At 43.5% G+C, this 21,918-nt stretch overlaps 1 protein-coding gene across 4 annotated transcripts in view; it reads right to left on the reverse strand.

The window, feature by feature from the left end:
• The window catches only part of PINX1 (PIN2 (TERF1) interacting telomerase inhibitor 1), an 80,396-nt gene that overhangs the window by 48,803 nt on the left and 9,675 nt on the right, over window positions 1–21,918 (reverse strand). For all 4 annotated transcript variants that reach the window (XM_027825681.3, XM_043542095.1, XM_043542093.1 and 1 more), the window contains exons 3-6: window positions 21,255–21,347; window positions 20,415–20,493; window positions 16,315–16,404; window positions 14,712–14,785 (exon numbers count right to left, since the gene is read on the reverse strand). In XM_027825681.3, coding sequence (XP_027681482.2) covers window positions 14,712–14,785; window positions 16,315–16,404; window positions 20,415–20,493; window positions 21,255–21,347 — 336 coding nt within the window. The remainder of the gene's footprint in view (window positions 1–14,711; window positions 14,786–16,314; window positions 16,405–20,414; window positions 20,494–21,254; window positions 21,348–21,918) is intronic.

Here is a 21,918-nt window from a genome sequence, read left to right on the forward strand (position 1 = left end):
GCATTTTCCTTCTGCATAGTAAAGTTGGAAAGCTGTATTAAAGTCAATGTTCAGCTGTAAACTTTTGAAAGAACAATCATAATGAATATTTCATTATGGTTGTTCTTTCAAAAGGTTACAACGGAACATGAACATTTTAGAGTTACAAACATTCTCCATCCCCAAGGTGTTCATAACTCTGAGGTTCTACTGTAGTTGAATGAAAGAGCTTCTACTTTAACGCTATAATAATAGAATAAAAATTAACCCGCGCTTATTCTGGCATGTGTGTCAGTGTGGAATTCACCCTTTGCTGTTTTCTCCTGCACTTCCTACTTCCTTCTCCACTGAGTGTTTAATTACATTGGCATAACTTTTGGGAGAATTTTTGCATCCATTGCTATCCAGCAAAATATCTAGCACACTGGATAACATGGGTAAGGTGCAACGAATGTTCCAGTTGCTTTTGTGCAGTGGTATGCAGCGTAAGACAGCCTTGTAAAGCCAATTAGTAGTTAAAAATAAAGGGCTGCTGCACAAATGTGCAAGTGGGGGAATTCAAAACCAAGGAAACGCTTCTTCCACTTATTACTTATCCTGTGCCCGTTTCCCTGGCATCTGTGCACCAGGTTAAAAATAAACGAATTAAAACAAATATATGAGTCGTGCCAATGGGTGCTTCAAATTACAAGCCAGAGCTAATCAAAAAGTTTTGTTCTAACTTTTTTCTCTCCAAAGAAAAGCTGACTCATCAAAATGGAAACTTCTGTTTTCAACAAAAAATGGGTGTTTTCATCAGAAAACTGAAATAGCTTCAAGTTCTGGGTGTCAAACTTGTACTGAACAGTAACAATTTCCAGCTTTCAGAAAAATTTCAAATGAAAACTCAGTTTGGTAATTTTTTTTCCTGGGAACACAAAGCATTTCCTGACCAGGTGTCCGTACAACCCCCTTCAGTATAAGCTGGTTACAGCACACAACTGGGAATCAGGAAATATGGGTTTTGTTCTTGGGTCTACCACCTATTGAGTCAAAGCTCAGGTGAGGTACCTAACCATCTGTCCACTGATTTTGGCTGTGCAACCTGAAACACTTAGGGTTGGTTTTCAGGGTACTGGACACTCATAACTCAGATAAGTCAATGGAAGCTGCAGGGACCAAACACCACTGAAAATTCAGGCCCTAAATATCTCAAGTTGGGCACCCAAAATTAGTACAGGGGGTCCCCGGTATAGGTCTCCCCCTTATCCATCATTTCATGTAGTCAGCGCTCATCAACAGGGGAATGTATTCCGATTCATGTCGGTCCCGATCCGCATATCTGTTGCTTCACCTTGTGCATGGCTTTTCTGTGGGTGCTTATTTCTGTGGGTGCTTTCTCTGGGGAGGCGCTGGGATGGGGTGCAATCATGTCTGGGGCTGCTGACCCCACTGATCAACTCCGCCCCTTCCCTCCCAGTGCCTCCTGCATGTCGCGAAACAGCTGTTCCCTGGCGTGCAGGAGGCCCTGGGGGTGGGGTGGAGGGAGGAGCAGGGATGGGGTGCGCTCAAAGATGGGGGTAGAACTGGGTGGGAAGGGAGTGGGGGGGCGGGAAGAGGCGGGGTGGGCTATTATTTCTTATGGGGAAAAATTCCCCAGTATCCATCTCCCTTTTCAAGAATGCAACCCCGACATACACCGGGGATTCCCTGTACATACTTTTGAAAGTGTTGGTCTTAACAGTTCTCTGCCTCAGTTTCCACACCTTCAGAATGGGTATAATATATGGCTGTTGGGATGAATAATTTATTAATGTGCTGGAGGCAGATACTATGAATGTTGTTAGAAATGCCTAACAGAAAATAAAGAGCATGGACTGGTTGCTGAGCAAGTGAGCCTTGTACCATAATCTGCAACTTGCCACCTCTGGCAGACTATCGAAGTGCCCAGGTTCCACAGTTCAAGGCCCTGAACCGAGACTTGCCCTGTTGCTGGTCCTGGGCAATTCAGTTCCAGGAACCATTTTAAGCATGCCCCATCATTACAGTTCATGTAGCTGTCCCCATGTAGAGATTTTGCTCTCTCTTTTATAGGTGTAAATCACGGTAACTCCACTGAAACGTAAAATAGCTGGAAGGGAGGAAATTCAAGCCCAGAGAACAAAAGGGTTGTGCACACCCAACATGGGTCATTTCAACACGTAGTTTATGAGTGTTCACGGACACTAAGTTCTAACACTCCAGAATGCTGGTATAACACTTTCTATCATCACCAGATGGCTAGGAGATTCCATCCCACACCCGTGGACTATGACCCAGCCTCTGTTATACAGGTCTTTGTCATCTCCTGGCTGGCCCACACCAATGTGATATACCTAGACATTTAACCGTCAGCTGTTTGGAAACTCCAACTAGTCTAGAACACTGCAGAATATCTCCACAGCAAGATGGGCTACCATGAGCATATCACACCTGTGCTCTGCTCTCTACAGTGGCTATCCAACGAATATATTGAGTCAAGTTCAAGGCCTCTGTCATATTCCTACGATGGGTATGTCTACACAGCAACTAGACACCCGCGGCTGGCCCGGGCCAGCCGACTTGGTCTTGCAGGCTCGGACTGCGGGGTTGTTTGATTGCTGTGTAGACTTCCAGGCTTGGGCTGGAGCTTGAGCTCTGGGACCTTCCCACCTTGTTGGGTCCGAGAGCCTGGGCGAGTGTCTACACTACAATTAAACAGCCCCACAGCCCGAGTCCCATGAACCCGAGAGAGATGACACAGGCCAGCCATGGGTTTTTAACTGCAGTGTAGACGTAAGTCCAGGCCTCTGAGGGTATCTAAAAGAGCCAAAAGCTCCAGAAGAAGACTGACTAATACCTCTGCTCCTCAGGCACCACAGAACTTTCTACCATAACAGTAAAGCTCCCTTGTGCAGGAGAGAGTGCTTTCTTCGGGGCCTGTCTGAGAGTGTGGAATGAACTCCTGCAGGAACTAGCTACCACAAATCTCAACACCTTCTGCTTCAAGGACAAAGCACACTGCAACCAGCCTTCTCTAACACAAATACACTGTGCGTACATATTAAAAAAACCTGCCAAACCAAAACACTCCACCATCCACATAATTTCTCTCCCTGCTGCCCTGCCCCAGCCAGCTGCAGCCCTACCTGTGCCTCCCTGATAACTTCCTCATCTCCCCACACGTGGGTGCACCCCAGTTTGAAAACCAATGCTCTGTACTATGCCACGTGTGGATAGCAGAGTGCAGTGTACTCTATCAATCCAGGGCCAGTCAGCAGGTGGGGGAATGAAGGAGCCTGCTATTCTGGCTGTACATCAAAAGGGACCTAGGACTCTATACTTAAAGCAAAAGGTGTAATTATATCCTAGTATGATATCCAAATTCTGTGAGGGGTAGATTAAAATTTCAACGAACTTTTCTCATCACTTTATTTCCCGTCCAGCAGACCAATTTTCTAAAAAGAATGTCTGAAATCGGCTAAATGTTTTTTAAAAGACTAGTTAGAAAAACAATTTTGTGACAAAATTGTAATGGCCGTAATAAGGGCTGTGTCAGAAATGGGTTTCACAAGACAAAGTCAAGGCTAATTAAGTTCTCCATGCTCCAATCCAAAATTCCTATATGAAGGCTGCAGCTCTCTCATAGTTTAAAAACTCTACAACTGCCAATTAGGAATTGACATCTCTTGGTTTACGTGACAAATTCAACAATTAAATCTTTTCTAATGTGCTTGTTTTTATGGCTCTTTACATGGCTGCACTGCTCCAACCTGGATTTACCCTTTCTTCCTGTGTGGAGTGATCTGAATCACATTATTTTACACCGTATCGAATCAACTTGTAAATGCTAAGGGTCCAGTTCTGTCACCTTTTCACACAGCAGGTAGTACCTCACTCTGGAAACAGTCCCGCTGGGAAATCAATGAGACTATTTGCGGAGGAAGAGCCTATGTAGTGTATGGGTGGCAGAGTCAAGCCTTAATTATTTTGGGCACTTTACCCCACGGGTTCTTCCACTGATGCCACTGGGCCTGATCATGGAGTAAAGTATTGTTCATTCAGTGATGATATCGCCTGTTAAACTCTTGAAATGTACATAAACGTGAAAGCCACAAACCTTTCCGACCTGATATACTACCTAGCTTAACTACCAATCCATGGCAAGGATTTCTGTTCTTGAGATTGCTTAATGGGCGGAGGGACTTTTGCACTTTAGAAAGCAGATATGAGTGATAAGTGCAGCAGATGGTTACATCTGGGACTCTCCCTTTAAAATGTTTCACCACCCAAACCTAAAAAGCACTCTTTAAAAAGCAGCAGCAGCAAAAAACTTACCTCCCAAAAAAATGCAGTGTAGTTTTCACAGAGTATAGTTAAAAAATGACTAAGTTTTCTTGATATATGAATTTGTGGGCAAACCATTTATCAACAGGCCTGTTTACCTCTGCAGCAGAGTCCCTCAAGCCAAGAGCCATGTCATTCCCCTTTGACTGATTAATTAGCCAATCAGAGGACATTTTTCACTGTGAGGCATGATGGTTTATTCCTGCTAATGCTTGGTCTCTAACAGCGACACATTAAAGCCAACTCGGCTCTTTTAGCCTATCGAAGTGACCAAAAGGGAAGGAGAGAAGATAAATCAAAAGAGCTCCCCCCAGTTTCACTCCAGTCCCTAACTAAACCCCCAAGGAATGAACAGATAGAGGCAAGACTCTTCACCAATGAAGAGAAAAGAAAAAGCACTGGTTCCTTGAGACTGGGAGATGTCTTTATCTGCTGATTTCCGAACAGCAATAATTTATCCTCAGTTGATTAACAGGGTGCTTACAGAATAGGCAACAGAACATCAATACATAGCAGTTCTCTTGATAAAAGGAAAGAGGAGCTAAGATACCTTGCCAGATAAAGGAATGTTTCCCATTGCTGCAGGAATAACGTGCCCAGTACTGAGAAGCACCAAACAGAACCCCGATTAACACCACGGGGCCTGATGGTGTAATGAGCTCTGCAGCTGGCCGTCAGATACACCAGCACAAAATGGGTGCAAAATGCTACCAGTAGTGTTTTGTACTGGTGTAATGAGTACACAAGGTGCAAGGCTGTGATGAACTGGGCCCTTTATTTATATTTTAATGAGTTAGCTATTAGTTGTATGTACCATTTGCCCTCTACTGGGTGGAAGCAGAATTGCTCAAGTGGCAAAGTGCTCAAGTGTGGGTCAAAGCCCTACACTAACAGCTGATGAAGGGGCTTTTGTCTCTGAAGTTTCACAGGCCATGGTTTGCAGTGTAGCCTGAGAGGCCACAGATTTAATACAATACATTCACAAAAACTCTTCTCTCTCAAAAGAAACATTAAGGTAATTCATTCAAATGGTCAAAAGGCAGGAAATGCAGAACTTAAGACTGAATGTACAATATTCACTCTTTCCCTTTGTGCCTATGCCTCTGGAAACATGGCCCGCTCCCACTGAAGTCAATGAGAGTTATCATTGCCTTTTAATGGGAGTTAAAGCTGCCCCTTAGCCCAACTACACAACATTCAATTTCTCAAATTATACATATAGGCACGCACACCAATCATCTGTACTGAGTAAACCATGATGGTCAAGGCAGACAAAAATTAACAGCTCCCAGGAAGGGTTCCTACAAATCACCATCTTCAAAGTTTGGATCTCCTATATAACAGCACAATGCAATTTCCCACGGCTACTGATAGGGTGATAGAGTGAATTTCAATCACTTACCAGAGTTTACCATAAGTGATCAAGCATTTTCTTTCCCCCCACCTACCAAACTATTGATTTTTGAAGATACGATACAAATGAATAACCATCACTGATGTACAAATTGCAAGGAGCAGCCATCACAAAAAACAGAAGCCGTGAGCAGAGGCTGAACAGTGACTATGTTGTTACTGGAGTGTTTGGTCAGGGTTTACAATAGAAATAGTTCAGTATTTAACCATCCATTCCAATATTTAACTCTTCATTACAGGACTATTTATTCTCATTTACCTCCCTTACTGAGAGATTCATTGCTTTTAATGCAATGTTTAATAATATTTACCCCTCAACCATGTAGAATGCATTAAACGTTCTTTAACTGTAAACATGAAGGGCTGACATGTATATGAGACAAACAGACTCTGAGCATAGGTCTGAGAGCCATGAAGTCCTAAATTTTAATCCCACCTCTGACCAATTCCCTCTGTGGGCCAAGTCACAACCTCTGGGTCACAGCTCCTCACCCTTGAAAATGGGGATATTATACATCTAATATCAAATAAATACAGCAGGAGAGAATAAATGCAATACCTATTAAAGACCACCAGAGAGTTAAGGAGGAAGACAATGCTGTAGAAGCCATCACATTTTTGTGAGGTATTTCAAATAAACCAATTTATAATTCCCCACCCCTGACATGTTAAATCCAGTTTTTCTTGACTCTATTTACTATAGGGGCTTGGATTTCCCTTAGAAGATTATTCCACTGACATTGCCATTAGGAAGCTTGCAGAAGATCTGGCATGTGTCTTCCTTTTCCTAACTGTAAGTGCCTGCTCCCTGTTCTATTCCCAGATTTTGACCACCCTGAATAGAAGAAGCCTTTCCTTTTCCTTTATTACTCCCCCACACCCAGATATTTATAGACATTGTGGCAGTCTCCTTCTACCTCTTTTCTAAGATGAGCATATCCAATTCCTCCACTCCCTCCTTCTAGGACATGCCCTCTAACCCTTTAGCCATTTTACTAAGCTCATTTTGGACTCTCTCCAGTTTTTCAACGTCCTTTTTGTATTGCGCATTCCCATTCTGAACACCCAGCTGTGATCTTGCCAAGCTCAAATAAACTATCAGTAATTCTTATCTCATAACCAACTTCTGTCTTATGCAACACTTAATGTCCACAGACAAAGCTTTGAAAAACATAGCTAATGAGTCCTGATACCACCCCGTGACATAGGTATTAGCTCCATTTTACAGATGGAAAAACAGATGCAGACAGAAGTTGTGACTAGTCTAAGAACACATTAGTTAAGCCTCACATACCCTGTGTCAGGTAAGTATCAGCATTCACATTTCACAAAGGGGAAAACCAGGGCACAGAGGGAGGAAGTGGTTTGCCTACAGCCTCACAGTGAGTCAATGGCAGAGCCAGGATTAGGCAAATTTTCAAGTTCTGGATTCTAACCACTAGGCAACGAGATCTTTGATAACTGCTGGGAAATGCAAATCAATTGAGGAAACTCTGGAAAACGTGTCAGAAGCCAATTTCCTGATAAAAAGTGAGACAGCAATGGGGAGGAAGACTGAAATTCCGGATGATGAACAGGAAAGTGATCACACCAAACCTGGAGGTAAATGGGCAACTAGTCTTTGGCCATTTAGGGGAACTCATGCATGACAACAGCCATGTTACTATAATTTAAGGAAGCTGTTTACTGATCAGATGGCCTCAGATGAGAGAGGCTTAAAACAAAAGTTTTCTGTGCAGGAATTTGACTTCTTAGAAGCATCCCAGCAAATCAGGGCTTCTCCCGCAAACCCCAAAATTAGTCAGTGCCAGAATCATGTTGTTCAGCTAATGAGCTGGGACCGTCTAACTCATTCCCAAATCCTCAGTCTCACTCAGGAGTATTTTCTCCTGTGATAAGGCTCCATCAGGAAACACAGCTGGATGGAGGAAGGAAATTCTGAGAAGAAAAAAAAAAAAAAACAGTGGGGGTTCCAGGAAGTTCAACCAGATAGGAACTAATGGAATTTGTTTTTCTGTCTCCCCAGCTCCTAAGCGAGTGAGAAAATTAAAGGGGGTTGGGGGAGAAGCCTGGCAGGCACTGCCCTGCAAGCAGGTCCCCACCGTGGGTCTCGGGAGAGCACCATAATTACAATTCAATATTTTCGATCACTCATTGTCTCCCTGAGAAAACTGCAGACGTTTCCAATTTAGGTGAGCTCCAAAGCTCAGCCATTGTTTTCACTTTAAGGGAGACGGTTCCAGAGGTCCCTCTGTAGTTTATTAAAAAGGCTTTGTTTGGCCACACGATCTATCATGAAGGAAACATTTATTTTAGATTTAAAATTATTTAAAAAAGAAGAAGCCTATCAAAGACTTTGGGTACCCTTGCATCATCAATACATACAATGAAATCCCAGCAGCATTGACGTAATCACTTTAACAAGATCTCAGCTGGCCAGACACCTACCAAAACTACTTTCCACCCCTTCATGGGTATGGGGAGCAAACCCACAGCCCTCTCTAAAAACCCTATCCAACCTGATGTGGTCTTTTTCAGCTTGCCTGAAAAGTGGCTAAGTTCAGGCTACTTGGGACTGGGGAGCAAGAGCCTTCACAGAGAATGCACTACCAGCCACCCATCTCTTTCATGAAGAGGGGAGTCCAGCTTGTGCATCTCTGCTGACTGCAGATGAGGCAGAATGAGGTAAGGAGAGAGGTGGTCCCTCAGGCAGGTAGTCTCAGACTATTCAGGGCTTTATAGGGTATAACCAACATCCTAAACTGCACGCACAGCCTAATTGGCAGCCAATACAAATCCCAGAGCTCAGTGGTCATACGCTTCCAGTGATACGTCCTGCTCAGTAAGTGAGCCGCGTCATTGTGGGTCAGCTTCAGTCTCTGAATGGTTTTAAGGTGCAGCCCCAAGCAGAATGTGCTACAACAGTCTAATCTTCAGGTGACAAAAGCACTGATAACAGTGTCACAGACGGACGACATTTGAAAGGAAAGGTCACAGCCTCCTAGCCAGTTGCAGGTGGTAAAAAGCTGACTGCCTTAGTGCTGTAATGTGATCATCAAGCAGCAGCTGGGAGCTGAAACCACCCCTAAACCGCAAACACTAGTGACTAATGGTGGATGTACTTCCTCAGTGGGACGAATATTATCTCCACCATCTCCTCTAGCTGCTTCCCACCGCCCACCATATCTCAGTCTTGTCTACGCTGAGCTTCAGCCAGGTCGCTCTGACCCATAACTCAATCTTACTGGCTGAGGTGCTGAACTGCATCAGGAGAGCGGGACAAGAGAGATACACAGCTGGTATGTATCAACATACTGATGACACCCCCGCACCTCCTTAATAACCTAATCCTCCTAATGGCCCAGACTCAGGTACAGTGGGAAAGGTTACAGACTAGCACCCCATGGCACCCACACCTGAGAACTTTTCAGGAAAAAGCAATTTGCCCACAACTACTCGTTGCGATCTCTGAGAGAGAAAAAGACTGAAGATTTATCCAAGGACAGGTACATAACAGGCAGCTGCAACGTAAGCTCCTCTGCGTCTCTTGACTCTGGGCTGGTGGGACCATCTCTAGGAATAAGAAGGGAATTTAGTGTCCTGGTTAACACAGTCCGTGCTTTCTTTCGAGGTTTTGTGATATGGACAATTGTCCAGCAGGAAATGGACTGAAACCACCTCACACAGACCACCAAACAGCTATTACATGTAGAGAAGGAGTTTTGGTGACTCAGTGACCTGAGTTGGATTCTATGAACTAGAGGCAAAATATTAGACATTCTATTCCCAGCTCCTTGAAAGGGATCTCTCTCAAGTACACATGGTTTGAGAATGCAGGAACAATACAAGGCGCATTACGACTATACAAAAAGTGTGGTTACAATAAGACTTTAGAAGCCAATACGACTACTTGGTAGCAATAGTTCTAGCACCTAAATTCACCTGTCCTGACTTGTCCCGAGCAGGGATGACAGCATGCAACTGCTGAAGGCTGAAACTGTAATGAAAAGGCAAGGGACCACAGACTACCACTGTCTGAAAGCGCATCCCAGGGTTCTGATGGACACCAGGACTCTTCCTACACTCTCTCTCTGAACAGGAAATAATATAAACTACTGTCCAAGAGAATTACAGCATATGCAGTGCTCTCTGCCACATCAGGGAAAAGCCCAGTGTCCAGGAATTGCAGCACAGACCACAAATAAACGTAACAAATACCATTTAAAAGGGTCAACTGACCAATTAATTTAATATCAAGCCAGATTCCCCCCTCCTATGGAAAATCCAGTGTAGGAGACAAAAGAGGAGTAGGAAAAGTCTGTGAAGTTCCATGCTGCAAGTCCCCCTTTACTTGAGGGGCTGAGCAGGGCAGTTTTTATACTGTTCACCCTCTAAACGACACAGGTGTCTGGGATCCAGAGAGAAGGGAGGGCTATTGCACGGTGGCTAGAATGGCTTAAGAAGCAGCTGGGCTACTATTGGCTGGGTCTACCTGTGGCGGACCAGCAGCTTCAGAGGGGATACAGGGGGCGTTACCACCATGCCAAGTTGCTCTACCTCTTCTGCCACTATTTCAGCATAGAAATCTAGCCAGGAATACCTGCACCCCACAGTTCAGTGCCACATCAAAGCCATTAGCCATCACGTTTTTATAAGAATAAAAACATGCCTATGTCTGAATGCATTTCTATAGTGCTTCCACTCCTCGGGTTGCTACCTTTCTAATTGCTGGTAACCAGACCCCTGAGACCCTGCATGTGCTCCACCTATTCCCTGCAAGGCCTCACTCCCGTCGGTCGCTCATCTCCCCCCATGCTCCCGTCACTTGCTGGCTCATCTCAAGGAGGCTGCCTGCAGGTAGCAGGAGGCCCCAGCTGAGCAGGTGCTGGTGCGGGTTAATGACCCAGCGTCTCCCCCTGCCCTGCGGTAACTGGGCTTTTGGTTCGGGTGCCATTTGGTGTCGCCAGGTAATTAATATTGTCTCCTTGAGAAACTGCCAAAGACTTCACTGCAAACTATCGTGATGTGAAGGAAAGATAGAAATATGGTAAAAGGCCAATATGACTCCACCACGAGCTCTTTAATGACCTGAGAAATCAAAAAGGAAGCCTACAAAAAGTGGAAACATGGACAAATTGCTAAGGAGAAGTACAAAAGAATTGCACAAGCATGTAGGGACAAAAATCAGAAAGGTTAAGGCACAAAATAAATGGCAATAAGAATTTTTTAAAATACATTAGGAGCAAGAGAAAGACAAAGGAAAGCATAGTCTTCTACTTAGTGGGGAAGCATATCCAATAAATGAGGACATCAAGAAAGCTGAGGTATTTAATAATGCCCATTTTGCCTCAGTTTTCACTGAAAAAGTTCATGGTGACCAGATACAAAATATTAACAACAAGGTGAAAGGAATGCAAGCTAAAATAGGAAAAGTATATTTAGGTAAGCTAGATGCATCTAAGTTGGCAGGGCCTGATGAAATTCATCCTAGGATACTTAAGGAACTCGCTGAAGGAGTCTCGGAACCATTAGCAATTATCTTTGAGAACTTCTGGAGCACGGGTGAGGTCCCAGAAGACCGGAAACAGGCAAACATAGTACCTACTCTTTAAAAAGGAGAACAAAGAGGACCTGGGGAATTATAGACTTGCCAGCCTAACTTCAATACTTGGAAAGACACTAACAAATTATTAAATCAGTTTGTAGGCACTTGGAGGATAATAGGGTTATAAGGTATAGCCAGCATGGTATTTGTCAGGAACATATAATGCCAAAGCAACCTAATTTCCTTCTCTGACAGGGTTACTCACCTAATGGATGGGGGGAAGCAACAGATGTGATATATCTTGATTTTAGTAAGGCTCTTGACACAGTCCCACATGACATTCTCATAACCAAACTAGGGAAATGTGGTTTAGATGAAATTACTATAAGGTGGGTGGCACAACTGGTTGAGAGACTGTACTCAAAGAATAGTTATCAATGGTTCACTGTCAAATTGGGAGGATATATCTAGTGGGTCCCACAGGGATCAGTCTTAGGTTTGGTACTACTCAATATTTTCATTAATGACTTGGATAATGAAGTGGAGAATATGTTATAAAATCTGCAGATAATACAAAACTGGAAGTGGCTGCAAACATTTTGGAGGACAAGATTAGAATTCAAAACAACCTTGACAAATTGGAGAAGTAGTCTGGATTCAACAAGATGAAATTCAATAAAGACTAGTGCAAATTACTTCATTTAGGCAGGAAAAATCAAATGCACAACTACAAAATGGGGGATAACTGGCTAGATGGCAGAACTGACTAAAAGGATCTGGGGCTTGTAGTGGATCAGACATTGAATATGAGTCAATCGTATGCAGCTGTGAAAAAGGCTAATATCATTGTGGGGTGTATTAACAGCAGTGTTGTGTATAAGACATGGGACTTATACTCAGCACTGGTGAGGCCTCAGCTACACTACTGTGTCTCATTCTGGGTGTCGCACTTTAGGACAAATTGGAGAGAGTCCAGAGGAGAGCAACAAAAATAAAAGGTTTAGAAAACCTGACATATGAGGAATGGCTTAAAAAAAAAAAACTAGGCACATGAAGTCTTGAAAAAAGACGACTGAGAGGGAACCTGATTATCTTCAAATAGGTTACAAAAAGGACTGTGATCAATTGCTTTCCATGTCTACTGAAGGTAGAACAAGAAGTAATGGGCTTATTCTGCAGTAAGGGAGATTTAGGTTATTAGGAAAAACTTTCTAACGATGAGGGTAGTTAAACTCTGGAATACACTTCCAAGGGAGGTTGTGGCATTCCCATCACTGGAGGTTCTAAGAACAGGTTGGACAAACACCTGTCAGGGATGGTCTAGGTTTACTTGGTCCCACCACAGCACAAGGGGCTGGACTTGATGACTTCCCAGCGTCCCTTCCAGCTCTACGATTCTACAGTGAATCCCAGTGTTTGGATAACTCTGTTTGGGCAAAATGTGATCCCTGAGTTCCTTACATTTAATGTGGAGATGAAGACTATAAAAAGACTCTAAGTCCCCACAAGTTCTGCTACACCTTGAGCTATCAGGAGGCACCACCTCAGCAACAGGGCCCATGGCCATACAGCTAATAGGAGAAGTTAATCAAGGGGGCTCAACTACTAAAAGCATATGATATCTTAGGCTGCTGGTGGCTGCTATGGACTTGAAGTCCAAAAGCTAATTTCAAAACTGCTGTAAATTAAGACCAGCTGTATTGTGGCTGATGGAGTCTCCCCAAACTGTTACCCCTCAAGTGAAAATGATGTGGCTTGTAAAATGAAGGTCTGGATTATGACTCATAGTTGCAGACAAAACAGGACGGTTCTTGGTTTTAAGTCTCTTCTAGCCTCAGTTATTCCAATTAATGGTAGCTCTATTCTTGCAGTTTGGGGAATTTTTATCATAAGCAGCAGAGCGGATACCCATTTTCTCTCCCTGCCAAGGTTTCATTTATTTAAAAACAAAAAAAATTGTAAAGCTACCTAGGAGAACAGCAAGGCAGTGTATCGTAGCTTGGGTTACACCCTGCAATCTCATGGAGGTGCTGTAGTTTTGACAGCCTACAGATCTTTACTGTTACAACACTCACCAGAGACAGGATCTCCTGGCACACTATTGCCAAGCCCCCTGTCACTGGCTTCTCATGAAGCTGTAAAACAGCTTTAAAATATTTTTGATTGGAGCTGGCACAAGGCTCTGCATATTCTAGCTCTATCACATATGATATTCAAGAAATCCTCTCAGTTCAAACACAGGCTCCAGCCTTCCCTCTAACCACAACCGACTTCAGAGTGCCCACACGGTTAGCACTATAATTCCTGTGGCATGTTCTTTTGTCCCTTCTCTGTGTGCACATTAGTGATCACCAGTATTGCCAAAACACTTGCCTGGTTGCACTAGTCACGTTCCTGCACAAGGGAATCACTCTGCGTATTCATAAGACAGACACCCTCCTCCTAACAGCAAGATGCTACTGAAGTGTTAAGTGCAAACCTAGCTGTGACCTACAGAACTCACATCGGTGAGTCTATAAGTGTCAATTTGGACATCATATTTTACCTTCCTGAAGGAATGAAGAGTCCCTGGGAGATACGTAATAGCAGATTTGTGCCTGTGCATACTGAACAACGAAAGTGAAAAACAAGTCACCATATTTCAGGTGACATTAAAACAGCTCCTTGGGTTTAGAATTTGTAAATATTCAGCTCTCTTGTGGAAACATAGGAACAATTTACTGTTTTGCTGAGTTTGGTCAGTTTTTGCTACATATTGTACTTTATATTTACAATATGTATGTAATCTGCAACTCAAACAACAAAAGATAGCTACTATGCATTCTACACTGCAAATAAGAGTGTAAAAGGAAAAACAAAATTCTTAATACTGACTGATTTTCAGAGAAGTTACGCCATGTCCACAGTAAATCATTAAAACATCGACTAAACTCATTCTTTTCACCAACAGTTAAAAGCTTGCCCTTCCATTCAGAGCTTTAATGGGGACAGAATGGGGGCTTTAAGGACCGGAAAGGCCATTGCTCTCGAAGAGTACATAATAATCTCACTTGCATCAAGGCATTTGTATATGTGCATAGGTTTCTTTAAAGGGAAAAATGTTAAAAGAAGAGGAATAGTTTACACCACTGAACCCAGAATCAAGAAAGACGTTCTGGCCGGCACTTCCCGCAGCTCCCATTGGCCGGGAACAGTGAACCGCAGCCACTGGGAGCTGTGAGTGGCCATGCAAATGTAAACAAACTGTCTGGCGGCCCGCCAGCGGATTACCCTGATGGGCCGCAGGTTGCTCACTACTGCCCTAACTAGTTTTGAGATGGAACTTGGTAAGTTTATGAACAAGTCTGTATGACAGGGTTGTCTGTGATAGCAGGGGATTGGACTTGATGACCCAGGAGATCCCTTCCCGTCCTACATTCATATGACTTACCTCAGTTTTTGTACTCTGTCGTTTCCCAAAAATGCAGGACAGGTCATCTTCACTGCGGGAAGAGAGATCCTTTCCTGGAGGGGGGGGGGGAAGCAAAGAAATGCAGCCATTATTCATTTGGACAATATCAAAAGTGAACAGTGGGATTCCAGAAGCCTTAGGGGGTGGGGAGACAGGGACAACATGTTAAGCTGGCCCTAAACGTTGATTGTCCTTGGCCCTTTTGTAGGGGGAGGAATGGGTAGGGAAGAGGCAGCAAGTGGGCACAAGAAGCCCGCTGTAGTGCCTGTCCTCAGACAAACATAAAAAAGGTCTCTCTGCACTCCTTCATGCTATCCCAAAGGGGCCAGGGAAGGGGTAGGGTCTTGGCCCCGCCCCCCTCCCTCTATCTTGATCGTCATGCTGTTGACAGGATGCAGCAGGGTGGAGAAGGCTGCACCACGCTAGAGGGAGACCTGGTCTGTGTCCCCTTACACACAGGGCGAATTCAGTGAACAAGCATGTCTCCTCGAACTCTGGCTGGATATCCTTGCCTCTGACAGCATTAAGTCATCTTCTCTGGATACAACGTAGCCAACTCTGCCAGGGAGGGTTTAACCCCGGCTTATGAAGAGCAAAACTTCTACCTCTGGAAAGTACCAGATTGCCCCAGCCCGCGGGTCTCTAAAATGTTTTCAAGGGCAGGGGAGTGATGCTTCAGGCCCTGCAATAAGCTTTATCCCTATCTGAATACTACGCTGTCTGAATACAGGAGTGGTAGACAAAGCAGAGGAAGGGAAAGAAAGGAGGAGTGATGTGACATCTTGAGATGCCACCAAAAGTTAGCTGCAACCTTTGGTGGAGCCCTAGTACTACAATTTGGCCCCCATTAAGAAGTCAACTGCCGCTATTTTATGTGATGCATTCACTAGCGTAACACAACATTGTATTGGGGATTATATTTTAACAAAGTACCCATTAGTGGAAAATAGTATGTATGGGTAGAATCCGTTCCAATGACATTTTTATTTACTTACATACACACAGAGAACTGAGAGGCAAATAGGATTACTATTAAAGAAAAGCCAGAAGCAGAGGATGGCTGACACATTCAGTTATTAAGAAAAAAAAAATCAAAACTTCAGGAGTTAAATTTAATTATTTGGGTGACCTAGGCCAATGATCAATGATAAAGAGAAGACCTGGTAACAGGGCTTTCCTCTTATTGCAATCAAGTTTAAGCTTATCACTGATCTTATCCACATGACCACTAAGAGGGGCTATCAAGATTGCACAGGATATAGCTGTACAGATGTCCATGCAACAACTTCTCGTGAGTTCTTTCAACACATGGACCATTGTGTTTTTAATTTTATACCATTCAAAATAGTCACCTTTCCTTATTAATAGCAGCTTCCTATAGACAATGATTGAATTATTCAAGAATACCAGCCTAAAGCCAACAAAACCTGCCAAATAAAGCAGGAAGGCTGTATTATAATTGAAAGCTGGTTGCCACATGGATGTTTCTAATGACAAATATAAGTCAGAGGGTGCGTGTCATCCTGGTACATAGATATTTATAACCCTGAAGTTCAAGAAAGAACAACAAAGTGCCCCTTACCTTTTGCAAACTTCATATAATGAACACGTTTCCTGGAGGATCTGGATTTCTCTTCGAGACTGAATGTCTTCTTCTGTTCGCTAGAGGGCTCTAAAACACAAAGGTTACATTTCCATTAGACAAACGTTAACCACTAAACTCAAATGTCAGTATATTTAATGCCTCAATTTAGGACCGTGTCCCAACAACCAGTCACACCACAACATCGAAGGAGCATGGTAAGTGTTGTTCAAGATACGTTACCATACGATCTTATTACCCCACTTCCCAGCTATTATGTTACCCCTACTCATTATAAATGTAATTTGTAAAAAGATGCAAGTTCTTCAGAGCAGGGACAGTGTCTTGTTACTAAACATTTAAATTGCAACAGTGCCTACAAGCAATCAGGTTGGCGGGCCATTGTTCTAAGTCCTCTACAATGTCTTTATGTACAACCCTTAGATAGAGTCTATTATCATCATTTGTTGCCCACCATACCAATTAACCTAAAAGGAATTCTTGATGACAAACACACTGATATACAGGAGTGACTAAGTTAGGGTACAACCCTGAAAAGTGGCTGGAAACAGCACTGTGAGGTTCTGTGATCATCTCTCAGTGACTCTCACTTTTCTAACGCAATCACTCATAGGCTGATTCTCTTCCCTTACAAGGCTCTTCATGGTCAATCCCCACGCTACCCACCATCTCTCATTCAGCATCAAGATGCTGATGCTCACCTCCGATCGGCCCATCGTACCAGCCTTCATCGTCCACTTATTCAATTTTCAAACAAGCACCGTCATGCCTTCTCCCATGCTGCCCCACAGGCTTCAGACGAATTCCCCATAAACATCCACAAAGCTACCTCGTTGTCCACCCCCAACTCCTATGCTGGGATTCTTAAAACAAGCCCTGATAACAGTTAGGCTGCAGATGTGCAGAGACCACTGCCTATCATGCTGATCAATATCATCTCATTGCTTCCTGGTGCTCCCCCATCTGTCTGTACCCATCTGTTATCTCATCTTACGCTTAGATTGTAAGCTCTTCACAGCTTTGTGTCCTGTGTTCACACAGCACTTAATAGTGTGGTCCTGGTCCTCGACTAGGGCTCCTACGTGCTACCACAATACAAATAATCATCATCAGTTTCCAAGTTAAGATGTATTTTTTAACTGCTAGGCCTGCAGACTCAGCCTGGGTACCAATAGCCAAGCTGGGTTCCTTCATTCTCATGCACCCTCACCTGTAATCAAGGATCTGCAGACAAAATTAGATCCTCAGTGAACCTGTGCAAACCCATTACCCTCCATGGACTAGAACAGGTGGCACTGTCTGGAACTCAGAATGACTGAGCTGGAGTTAAACCATCAACCTAGGGGGAAAAAGCTAATAGCCCATGATCACTCCGATCCATCCAGTCCCTACTGCATTTAAACTGAAAATCTGTAACAAGGGGAACTGGTTACTCTTACATCTAGTAAATCTGAGGTGAGAAAGAATTTGCTGCAGACAGAGTTGAAAGCCCTCAAAGACACGTTTCGTGTGGAAACTGAGCATCATAATAGTAGCATCCCAACCAAGGATCAGGCACTTGTGATTCCACTGCTGTCTAATCCAGAGGGAACATAAAACAGTAAGAATTCTCAGTGGAGCGTCAATCGCAATCTCACACTTCCAGCAAGAGTGACACCAGCACCCTCTTGTGGCTGTAAGGTGGAACTTCAGTATCCAACATCAGAAATTTTATCTATGGAGCTTTCACTGGAGAGATGCATCATCATCTCCTCTGCTGACTACTGAGGCTCAGTATTTGGGCTGGGCGGATGCTGCAGAAATATTCACCCCAATTTTAAAAACAATTTGCTTTGGCTGTATTTATGTCCATATCCTATTCACTTTTTGTGACTACTGAGCAATGAAATGGGTGCTCAGATACCATGGGGGTGAGCCAAGCATAAATATCTTTCGAGATCAAGGGTCTTCAAAACTTAATACAGCATAGGACTTTGGAGAGGTCACAATGGTCTACCTAGGGGATACAGCACAGGACCGGGAAAGAGGACAGCTTCCTTCAATGAATCTGGCTCTGCCACTGACTCACTGTGTGTCCTTGGACAAGTCATTTAAGCCTCTCTGCTCCTCAGTTTCCATATGTGTAAAAATGGGGTTAGTGACATTTGCCCACTTTTGAAAGCACGTAATGGATGGAATCAACTTACAAAGACCATCAGGGTCTTCCCACGAGTTACAGCTAACTGATCTTCCTTTAGCTCAGCAGGATTTTAGGATCAGATTTTTAATTGTATTTAGATTCCTGAAAATGCAGATAGGTGCCCACTGGGATCTTCAAAGGCACCTAAATCCAATGGGAGTTAGGAACTAGGCACTTTGAAAATGACCAGGGCACCTCTCTAGACCTTTAGACACCTACATACACCTCTACGCCGATATAACCCAGGCTTGTGAGTTCAATCCTTAAGGGGGCCATTTAGGGACCTGGGGCAAAAATTGGGGATTGGTCCTGCTTTGAGCAGGGGGTTGGACTAGATTATCTCCTGAGGTCCCTTCCAACCCTGATATTCTAGGATTCTATAACGCTGTCCTCGGGAGCCAAAAAATCTTACTGAGTTATAGATGAAACCGTGTTATATCAAACTTGCTTTGATCCACTGGAGCGTGCAGCCCCGCCCACCCGGAGCGCTGCTTTACCGTGTTATATCTGAATTTGTGTTATATCAGCTTGCGTTACATCGGGGTAGAGGTGTACCTTTAAAAATCTGTCCCTTAGAGCTTGAGGACCAGGATTTCAGTTGCAGCCCTGTAGGTGTGCGGCTTATTAAGGGGAAGTTGTAGTTTCTCCACCGTAAAAACTGATTTTAATCTTCCTCGTAATTCCAAAAATAACTCCACACTCTTGCTGTCATTTTTAGGATTAACTCATTAGCAACTACAGTTTGCTCTGAATATCTTGAATAAACTCACTAAGGCCAACATACTGCCACTGATAATTTGTGGCCAGATGCTGCACCCAGGCAGAACCCCACTGACTCTAATGGGGCTCCACCAGGGAACTAACGGTTGCAGACCTGCAGCCCAAGGGCCTGTCGGCACATAAAAATTGACCCAGTTTAAGTAAAGGCATGATGTTAGATCAAGTTAGTTAAACTTATGCAGCACTATGTGGATGCTTGCACGGTTTTAAACCTCACTTATATCAGTTTAGTTTGTTCCTATTATTTAAACCAGCATGTGCATAGACCAGGCGCAAGTACTTTCTGAGACTGAGAGATTTAGCCCTTTTGGAAATTTTTGACAAGTTTCCTGCTTCTGCATGTCCTGCCCTTTTGCCCAACTAAATCACAGTATTTAAAGAGGTAGGTAGGTTTTGACCCCGGCTCATGCAAACAGCAGTTTCTCAAGGGCAGGAAAAGTGAAGCGCTGAAGAAACTGCCACTAGGTAAAAACCCAGACACAATTCTTCATCAATGAGGCTGAGGAGGTAAAATGTGGCAATGGAGAATGTTTCAGAGTAGCAGCCGTGTTAGTCTGTATCCTCAAAAAGAACAGGAGGACTTGTGGCACCTTAGAGACTAACAAATTTATTTGAGCATAAGCTTTCGTGAGATACAGCTCACTTCATCGATGAAGTGAGCTGTAGCTCATGAAAGCTTATGCTCAAATAAATTTCTTAGTCTCTAAGGTGCCACAAGTCCTCCTTTTCTTTTTTGGAGAATGTTTGTGTCTCACGCCTTTGAACTGCCTCAGGCTGTTTTTCAGTGGACAGCTGCTGCTTCTGCATATCTCACCAGATAAAGGGAACACACCCGTCTGCCTTTTCTTTTGAAGAGCCCTAACAAGGGCCTGATTCAAAGCCCATTACAATCTATGGAATTTAAATGTAATTCATACACATCCTCATCAAACTTTACATCTTGGTTCTGCGTGGCAGTAAGCCCTCTGTTCCCATTCATTTTAATGAGAGTTGAAGGGGGATGAGCACCATGCAAGAAGTATTACCAGCCCACAGGACTGGGCCTTAATTTGCCTTTTAAGAAATGAAAAATAAAGGAAATTCTCAGTGAAACTTCCAATATAGCGAAGTATTAACATACCTGATTCACCTTGCCCATGGCAATTATTCAGTTCAGCCAGAAGTTGGTTGAAGTCATCTTGATGAGCAATCCAGTTGTCCTGTAAATAGCACCCAAGCAAATAAGAGGCAAAAGATCCTATCAAAAGGTCTATCAGAGTCTCACTGTACATCCTCTGGTTCTACACACCAAAGAGTAACTAGCAATCCCTAAAGTTTCATGGGTAGAAACACTAACTACAGCTTGTTAAGTTCGCTCCAAGTGCCTACGAGTTGCGTTTGAAAGTCTTCAAACAATACTGAGTTGTTGTTGGCTCTGTCATGCCCCAGTCTGGGCAAGTTGTTTTCAGCTACAGGCAGGAAATGCTAACATAATTTTCCTGCAGCACAAAAGATGAGAACACACAAAGTCAGTTCAGATGTTGACTCAGACAGCGCCTTTAGGGCTCGATCCCACATTCTGTGTAAACCCATGACTGCCAACGGGAAATAGGGACTGTTCCAGGAATAGGGAGCAGAATGACAGGAAGGCATGAAACCAGGTCTAGTAAATGGAGACAAAGGGATATCTACCAGTAAACAAACATTTCAGTTGTCTGTGGGAAGTGGCATCTCTGAGCCGCCTACTCCCCATTATTCACCACAGCCTCCCCACTCAAACATCCTCCCAAAAAACCCCAACAGGACACAACTGTACCAATACTGCATTTAAGCTGGTTTCTCTCTTCTGTGAGAAGTTCATCATTATCCTGACACCATACAAACTTGATGGTAGATTTCACTCACTTCCCATTACATAAAGGGGCTGTCAACAATCAACACATTCTTACCTGTGTTGGCAGTAACGCTGACTAGTACTCACCTCATAATTTATGGCTGCTCCTAAACCAAGTGTGTTGTTTTTCACTTGAACCTTGATGTGCTCTGTGCTCCCTTGTTCCTGAACCCCAAGACCCTAATGGGAACATAAGGCAAATTGTAAGCGTTTTTCAGGAGTGACATTAAAGATAAATATAGGTATCAGACAGAAAGTCCATTTATTTTTGAAATACAAACAAGACAACTTATATTATTTATTTTCTTGTCTACAATTTAATTCAGTCAAATGCTATAAGCAACACAGAGAATTTGTGTATTTTTAACTTACTGTTTATGTGCCCCTCAAAACACCAAAGCAGTAATATCACTGAAAAGGAGTACTTGTGGCACCTTATAGACTAACCAATTTATTTGAGCATAAGCTTTCGTGAGCTACAGCTCACTTCATCGAAAGCTTATGCTCAAATAAATTGATTAGTCTCTAAGGTGCCACAAGTACTCCTTTTCTTTTTGCAAATACAGACTAACACGGCTGCTACTCTGAAACAAATAATATCACTGAGTTGTTCACGATTAATCCAGACAGCACCTTACATTTCTAGGTGATCCTGCAGTGCTTTACAACTTTGAACATAGAAAGAGAGAGCACACATTGGGAATGCTTCTCTCACCACGGAAATGCATCCACCTCAGGGGTGGAAGATGTA

This window comes from Chelonia mydas, chromosome 3, assembly GCF_015237465.2.
Source record: "Chelonia mydas isolate rCheMyd1 chromosome 3, rCheMyd1.pri.v2, whole genome shotgun sequence".
NCBI lineage: Eukaryota > Metazoa > Chordata > Testudines > Cheloniidae > Chelonia > Chelonia mydas.